The sequence below is a fragment of the Penaeus vannamei genome, chromosome 16 (genome assembly GCF_042767895.1).
Source record: "Penaeus vannamei isolate JL-2024 chromosome 16, ASM4276789v1, whole genome shotgun sequence".
Taxonomy (NCBI): domain Eukaryota; kingdom Metazoa; phylum Arthropoda; class Malacostraca; order Decapoda; family Penaeidae; genus Penaeus; species Penaeus vannamei.
In genome coordinates this window covers 20,683,338-20,692,257 of record NC_091564.1, presented here as the reverse complement: position 1 = coordinate 20,692,257, position 8,920 = coordinate 20,683,338, and the positions used below count along the sequence as shown (strand labels likewise).

Below are 8,920 nucleotides of genomic sequence, written 5' to 3'. Positions count from 1 at the left end.
CAGGTGAGCAGAGGTTACTGGCTTGACCCCTGCAATTGCTGTCGTCGTTCCTGCTGGTTCCGCTTCGTGCGGCGGATGAAGCAGGGCCGGCGTGTCGGGGTTTCTAGAAGCAGGAGAAGAAGGAGAAGGAGAAGGAAAGGAAGAAGGAGAGGGAGAGGGAGAAGGAGAGGGAGAAGGAGAGGAAGAAGGAAAGGGAGAAGGAGAGGAAGAATGAGAGGGAGAGGGAGAAGGAGAGGGAGAAGGAGAGGAAGAACGAAAGGGAGAAGGAGAGGAAGAATGAGAGGGAGAGGGAGAAGGAGAGAGAGAAGGAGAAGAAGAAGGAAAGGGAGAAGGAGAGGAAGAAGGAGAAGGAGAGGGAAGGGAGAGAAGAAGGAGGAAGAAGAGGAGAGGGAGAAGAAGAAGGAGAAGGAGAAGGAGAGGAAGAGGGAGGAGGAGGAGAAGAAGGAGAAGGGAGAGGAGAAGGAGGAAGGAGAGGAGAAGGAGGAAGGAGAGGGAGAGGAAAGACAGGAGAAGAAGAGAGAAGGAGAGGGAGAGAAGGAGAGAGAAGAAGAAGGAGAAGGAGAGAGAGAAGGGAGAGGAAGAGGGAGAGGGAGAAGAAGAAGGGAGAAGGAGCAAGGAGAGGGAAGAGGAGAGGAGAGAAGGAAGAAGGAGAAGGAAGAAGGAGAAGGAGAGAGAGAAGGAGAGGAAGAGGGAGAGGGAGAAGAAGAAGGAGAAGGAGAGGGAGAAGGAGAGAGAGAAGGAGAAGAAGAAGGAGAGGTAGAGGGAGAGGAAACAGGAGAAGAAGGAGAAAGAGAAGGAAAGGGAGAAGGAGAGGAAGAAGGAGAGGGAGAGGGAGAAGGAGAGGAAGAGAGAGAGAAGGAGAAGGAAAGGGAAAAGGAGAGGAAGAGAAAAGGAGAAGAAGTAGAAGAGGGAGAAGGAGAGTGATGAAGGAGAAGAAGAGAGAGAAGGTGGAGGGAGAAGGAGAGAGAGGAGGAGAAGGAGAGGGCAAAGGAGAGAGAGAGAGAGGAAAGAGAGAAAAAGGGGAGAGATAGAGAGGAAGAAGGAAAAGAAGAAGTAGGAGGAGGAGAAGGAGAAGAAGAAGAAGAAGAAGAAGAAGAAGAAGAAGAAGAAAAAAAAGAAAAAGAAAAAGAAGAAGGAAAAGAAGAAAGAGAAGAAGAAAGAGAAAAAGGAGAAAAAGGGAGAGGGAGAGAGAATGGAAAAAAGAAAGAATAAGGGAGATGAAAACCAATGAAATAGAGAGGAGGAGGCAAACGAAAAGGGATAATAGCGATAATCATAGAGGAAAGAGAAATTTATGAACCGAGATGAAAATATGCATTAATAGTGCAATACCAGGGATGCCAGTGTTGCAAATGAGATTAATGACAACGATAATAATTCGCGAATAACTTATAAATGACGATAATAACTGGCGAATAACGGAAATGATAATGATAACTCGAGAATAACTTGGAAATTATAATAACTCAGGAATCATTTGGAAATAATGAAAATAACCTTCGAACAACTTGAAAATAACGGTAATTATCCCGCGCCAAACGAGCGATCCATTATGGCAAGGTGGTCATACGTAACTAATTTAAAGCGATGAAATGACGAATGGAAATAAACAAAAGGCAAAAAAAGCTTAAAAACGTAAATAACTACGGGAACGAATAAAATTAAAATGAAAGACCCCCCCCGCCAAAAAAAAAGAATAAAGCAATGACGTTACAGACGCATCTAACTACTGTTGAAAAAAAAAAAAAAAAAAAAAAATGGAATGTTAATAAAATTCCTGGCTTGGCGGCGGGAGAGAGTCGTTCCGGGAGTTGGGTGAATTATTAATGGGAAGGAGACGAGGTCGTGCATATTTCAGGGTCGTCGAGGTCGTTCTGTGACGTCATATACGGGGAGGGGGGGGGAGGGGATGAGGAGAGGGGAGAGGAGAGGAGGGGGGGAGGGGATGAGGGAGGGGAGAGGAGAGGAGGGGTGGGAGGGATGATGAGGGAGGGAGAGGAGAGGAGGGGTGGGAGGGGATGAGGGGGGAGGGGAGAGGAGAGGAGGGGGGGAGGGGATGAGGGGAGGGGAGAGGAGAGGAGGGGGGATGGGGAGGTGAAGGGAAGGGAGAAGGAAGGGGAGGAAGAGGGAGAGGGAGAGGGAGAAGGAGAGGAGGGGAAGGGGAGAGAGGGAGAGGGGAAAGGGAGAGGGAGAGAGGGCGAGGAGAGGAGAGGGAGAGGGGAGGGGGAGGGGGAGAGGGAGGGAGAGAGGGAGGGGAAGGGAGAGGAAGAAGGAGAGGGAGAGGTGAGGGAGAGGGAGAGGGAGAGGGAGAGGTGAGGGAGAGGCAGAGGGAGTAAAATGGAGAGGGAGAGGAGGGGGGTAAAGGGAAGGGGAGAGAAGGTGAGAGGAGATGAGGTAGAGGGAGAGGAGAGGAAGAGGAAGAGAGAGAGGGGAGGGGTGAACAGGGAATGGAGGGGAGGAGAGAGGGAAAGGAAGGGAGGGGAAAGAAGAGGAAGAGGGAGAAAAGGGAAGAGGGGATGGGAAGGGAGATGAGGAGAAAGGGGAGGAAGAAGGAGAGGGAGAGTGAGAGTAGGGGGAGTGAAGGAGAGGGGAGGGGAGAAGAGGAGAGCGGAGGGGAGAGAGAGGGATAGAGAAAGGATGGGAATGAATGGGAGAGGATGGGAGGAAGAGAGGGAGAGTGGCAAAGCGATGGAGAGGTAGAGGAAGAGAGAGAAAGAGAAAGCGAAGAAGGAGGAGAGAGAAAGGGATAATGAGAGAGTGAGAGAGAGGGAGAGGAAGAAGGAGGAAGGAAAATGAAGATGCAGAGAGAGAAAAAGGAGAAGGATAAAGGAGAAGGAGAAGAAAAAAGAAAGAAAGGAAAAAGGGATAAAAAAAGAGATTGTTGTAGGATAAGGATAAGACGAAGGAAGAAATAAAATAGAAAGAGAGAGAGAGAAGAGGAGAACAACAAAACGGAGAAGGAAGAAAAGGAGAGAAAAAAAGAAGATGAACGGGAGAAAAAGCAAGAAAAAGGAGAATAAGAATAAGAAACGAAGAGGAAAAGGAAGAAAAGAAGAGGAGGAGGAGGAAGAAGAAAAAAAGAAGAAAGAAGGGAAATAAGAGGATGATGATAAAAATGAAAATAAAATAAAAATAATGATAAGAGGAACAAGAACATGAAGAAAAAGAAGATGAAGAAATAGAAAGAACAGCAGACGAAATAAACAAAGATAATGGAAAGTGAAAGAAAATGAAATAACAAAACAGTAGCCAAGAAAACGAAAGTGTAAAGATACCAAACAAAAGAAAGAAGAAAGTAAAGAAAGAGAAAATAAGAAAACATTTATCGAACAAATTTTACGTGAAGCAATTTTCTTGTGTTTTTTCTTAATTCCTGATCTTTATCTCCTCGTACATTTATCATTCTTAGTGTTAAAAGGAAGAGAAAGGGTTATTTATAATATATAACGTAGATTGTTTTTATTTTTTATTTTTTTAATTAATTATTATTTTTATTTATTTTTTTTTTTTTACGGTCTCGGAGAGGAAGTATGGTGGTCGTGTTGCAGTGTTGGATTGTGTCGTTTGTGATTGTGTGGTTGTAGGTTTATTTGTTTGTGTTTATGTGTTTGTGTATGTATGTCTGTTCGTGTGTGTTTGTGAGTTTGTGTGTGTTTGTGTTTGTGTATGTATGTTTGTTCGTGTGTGTTTGTGAGTTTGTGTGTGTTTGTGCTTGTGTATGTATGTTTGTTCGCGTGTGTTTGTGAGTTTGTGTTTGTGTATGTATGTTTGTTCGTGTGTGTTTGTAAGTTTGTGTATGTATGTTTGTAAGTTTGTGTTTTTGTACGTGTGTCTGCACCTATACTTGTATGTGTATTTGTATCCATTTGTACACTTGTATTTATATCTCTGCATATACCTCCGGTGTGGATGTGGATCTGTGTGCGTCAACCTGTTTATATACATCACTCTGTTATTACACTGTATTAACATGATGCAGATGTATTGTTTTAGCCGAGTCTAAAAAAAAAGGTAACCCGGCTTGCAACATATGACTATTTTGCACGATGCAAATTAGCACCAGCGGGGAATTTTCTGCTTACGTGTCAATTTCGGCACCCCCCCACCCCCTCCCCCCCTACTGATTTAATTAAACCGTGTTAACGATTCATGATTATTTAGGTGCGTCTAACAAATGTTTGTGGTTTGTGTATGAATGTTATGAGTGTAGATGTTCCGCAGTGTGACGAATTTATTCACTAACCAGCGCGTAATTCAGCGCTTCTAGAATATATATACATTCTTTATTACTTTCCCGCGAAGGATGAACTGATGTCATTATTTTTGGGTTCAAATTTGCAACGGCGCTTTGGCAACCTTGTTTTCGGGGGGGGGGGGGGTATGGAGCGCGCGCGTACGTATGCAATGGGTCTATCTCAGTCATATCTCTCTGTCTATCTGTTTGTCCGTTCGTTCGTCTGCCCGTCTGTATGTTTATATCTTTATCCGCCCCCCCACTCTGTGTGTGTGTGTGTGTGCGTGTGTGTGTGTTTGTGTTTGCTTGTGTGTCTATCATTGTCATTAGGATTATTATTAGTAGTATCAGCATAATTATTGTACTGATTATTATCAAATGATCATTATTAAGATTGCCAATGCTAATACTAATAGCAAAAGCAAAACAGAAGAAAAAAACACATACCTTGAATAGATATATATCTTTTAATGCCCCCCCCTCCCTCCTCCCCAAAAGAAGATAAGCCAAATAAACAAAACTTTTCCCTCGGCATTAAAACCAAAAGAAAACAATTCCATTAAAAGAAACTAAAAGCTCCTTCCCTTTTTCTTTTATTAACTCTCTCTCTCCCTCTTTCTCTCCACAGTGGGCATGGGCGACGCGAAACGAGGCTGTGCCGACAAAACTTACCCCGATGCCTGCCAAGAGGCCTCTGCCATTGCAGCTTCCGGCAACGTCTGCTTCTGCAACACCCTCCTTTGCAACGATTCCTCAGCCAAGGTGCCGGCTCTGTCCCTGCCGCTGCTCGCCCTCGCCTACGTCCTCTTCCACAGGCTCATGTAGAAGATGCAGGGAGTGTAAGGCGAGCGGAGGGCGTGCCGGGAGCCGCTGCGGCCCGGCGTCGCTTCTCTGCAGGGGCTTCGTTTCGGTGTTCTTCTTTGTTGTGTTTGTTTACCGTTTGATTTTTATTTCGGGGGGTGTAGTGGTGTTTTTTTTAATGTTTTCGTTGAGGTATTTTTTTAATTTGTTTATTTTTTTGTGTATTTTTGGGGGGAAGTTAAGTGGTCTTTGAGGGATGCTTTGTTTTGTTTGTATGTTTGTTTGTGCGTTTGTTTAGGGGAGGGTGGGGTTGAGTCACTGTCCTTTGCTCTCTCATTTTTCTCTGCCTTTTCTCGTTGTCTTTGATTCTTTTATGATGATTCGTGTGGGAAGTAGAAGGAAGGAAGAGAAGGAAGGAGGAGGTGGAACAGCAGGAGATGAGTGAAGACGAGGAGAAGGAGAAGGGAAAGGAAAGAAGGAAGGAGAAGGAACCAGGAGGAGGGCTAAGAGGAAGATAAAGCAGATGAGAAGAACGAAGAGGAAGGAAATATAGGAAAGAAGAAGAACAAGAAGAGCTGAGAAACAGGAGTAAAGAGAAGACGAAGAAGAAGAAGAGTACGAGAGAGATACGAGAATCGAGGACGAGAAACAGGGAGAAAGAGAGGCGAAAGGACACAAGAAAACCATTTCTGCGTCTGTCGGTTTTTTGGTCATGTTGTCTTTGGTAATAGTAAAGAATTTCGATATTTAGATGTTAACGCTGGCACTGTTTAGCACTTTCATCCCGCCATATCTCATCCTGTGTCGTTTTTTTCAATTTGTTTTCATTTATTATTATTATTATTATTATTATTATCATTATTATTATTATTATTATTTTAGATTTTTGTCATTAGACTGGTGAAACCCTCTTGACTGTCCGCAACCAATGTATTATTTTTTTTGGAGAGAAGATAAAAAGAAACTCACATAGTGTTTGTATGCATTTATTTCATTATATATATTTGTACGTACAAATATTTACAAATATACATAGAGGATACTTGCAGCTGCCCCCCCCCCTCCATCCCTACCCTCTCCACCCCCTCCTCTGTCCTCTCCCTCCTGTACCCCCTCCCCCCATCTCTACACCGTTGCCATATGTCACCCATTTTACGCATCCATTCATTCACCAAATGGCAACAATGTGTAGATCCCCAACCCCTCTCCCCTCCTCCGCCCCCCCCCCCCCCCCATTTCCCTCTCTCCTAACCCTCCTCCTCCATCCACTTCCATTTCCCCCTATTATTCTCAAACCCCGACTCCATTTCCCCCGTCCCTCTCCCTCCTCCTCCTCCCTCTCTCCCTCATCATCCATGATCCTCTTCCTCCCTTCCCTTTGCCCCTCCCCCTTTCCCACACCATCCTCCCTCCCCACTCCACTTCCCCCTTTCCCATCCTTCTCCCTCTCTCCCTCATCATCCCTGACCCTCCCCCCGTCCTCCCTTCCCTTTTTCCCCTCCCCCTTTCCCCCTCCATCCTCCCTCCCCACTCCACTTCCCCCTTTCCCATCCTTCTCCCTCTCTCCCTCATCATCCCTGACCCTCCCTCCGTCCTCCTTTCCCTTTTTCCCCTCCCCCTTTCCCCCTCCATCTTCCCTCCCCCCCTTACCCCCAATTCTAAGCTGCAGTAGACAATTTTTCTCACACATTTTCACCCAAGCGTTGGTATGCAGTATCGCCTAGATGTACTCGTGTACTTGGACATAAAAAGACATTAAAAATAAAAATGACAAAAAAAAATATATTATGATGACTGTAAGATCGATTCCTTTGTCTATGTGCAATTTTAGCAATATGTGCAATTTTAGCAATAGGAACAAGAGTACCCTAGGCTGTGTTAGGGTATTTAACAATGCACTGTAATGTTTGATTAAGTAATTAACATAAATAAAACTGAAATATGTATGTTGATAAGGGAACAAGATATTGTAGTAGGCTGTACAAGACAAATTGAACTTCACAAAAGTCAGAGACGAAATTTAGAGTAAAAAGAAGAAGAGGGAGGAGCTTAATCCAACAGTAGTAGCTATAAAGTATATAAACTCTATATATAAGGCAAGTCATTACATTCTAACGAGACCAAAGATTAACCGAAAAGAGTTGTTCAATATACGTAGACTTTTCCCAGTAGTTGGCCACAACCGAACAGTTTTACTTATCACTTATTATTGTCAGTGTCCCAGCTTCGCTATGAGTAGATTGCTACATTGTCTCTTTAAGGAAAAACACTACGACAACATTGGTACTTAGTGTTTACGAGGAATAAGATAATTAATATACAGTATACATACATTAAATTTTATCTGAATTGAAAAAGAACACATCGAATAAAAGATAAAATTTATAGTGTCATGTAGATTTAGCATAATGGTAGTTGTATCTTCTCAAGACAAAAGATATTACGTAGTACAGGTAGTATTAGAAACATCCACGTTTTAATTTTCGTTTTTTTTCTTTTCATTTTTTTTCACTAAATTTTCATTCGCCATACACCAACGACAATGGAAATAAAAGATGATTCATTTTTGGAAATTATATAAAGACACACCTAAACACACACACACACACACACACACACACAGCCGCGCCAACCTTGTGTTATGCATAGTTGCCAAGTCTTTGCTTCTTGAAAAAAACTGAAATGTAGCGAGATTTTTCTGTAGGTATTTTGTAAGTTTTTCTTCATCTGCTGAAACTAAAAAATAAAAAGATAAAAAAAAGATTGAATAAATATATAAGCTTGTGCGTGGCAACACATGGAAAGCTTTGTAATGAATATAAATCTATTTTTCCCCATGATTCTTTATTGGTCTTTTTGGATACCTTTCCCGGAATTGAAAAAATGGGAAGTTTGTTTGTGTAAAGAACTGAAATGGATCAATAAAGTATATTGGGAAAGTGCGTTTTATTTCCGCTCCATTTTCTCCATTTTCTTTACATCTTTCATGTATTTTTTTCTGAAATGAATAAAAAAACAACTAACTAAAGCTGGAGATGATATAAAGAACATTCTTAAAATACACCTCAACCCTTTTAAACATGAGCAATTATGTTATATTGCAGGTAAATACAAAGATAAAAAAGTGTAGAGAGACAACACAGTAATTGGAAAGTTTTACAGCTATTAGAGGAGTAATTAGGAGTGTATGAATAATAGCGAGAAAGAGAGAGAGAGAAAGAAAAAAACAGAGCAGAGAGAATTCATGGAAAGTTTCTTGTCAAACGTCTTTTGGGTAAATTGAAAGAACATTGTTAATCAAAATGGAAATCGATGATCCGCAGAGTTTTGCCATGTGTATGCAAATTAAGTTAGCTTCTATTTTAAGAAAACTCTCAAGATTATACGCACACGTGTAACACATACACATACACTCACACCCATACTCACACACACACACACACTTACGCACACACACACACATACATACATACATACATATATATATATATATTTATATATATATATATATATATATATATATATATATATATATATATATGTATATATATGTATATATATATATATGTATATATACACACACACACACACACACACACACACACATATATATATATATATATATATATATATATATATATATATATATATATATATATATATATATGTATTATGTATGTATATATATATATATATATATATATATATATATATATATATATATATATATATATATATATATATATATATATATATATATATATATATATATATATATATATATATATATATATATATATATATATATATATATAAATTCATATATATCAATTCTCATCCATACCTCTTGTATAACTGCCGTGCGTATGTTTCTGTATGTGCACA

The 8,920-nt window shown here is 41.0% G+C and overlaps 1 protein-coding gene across 1 annotated transcript in view; it reads left to right on the top strand.

The window, feature by feature from the left end:
• The window catches only part of LOC138864393 (uncharacterized), an 81,133-nt gene extending 73,159 nt beyond the window's left edge, over positions 1-7,974 (top strand). Inside the window, exon 4 of the mRNA XM_070131303.1 lies at positions 4,863-7,974. Coding sequence (XP_069987404.1) covers positions 4,863-5,059 — 197 coding nt within the window. The 3' untranslated portion in view covers positions 5,060-7,974. The remainder of the gene's footprint in view (positions 1-4,862) is intronic.
• Positions 7,975-8,920: the final 946 nt, after the last annotated feature.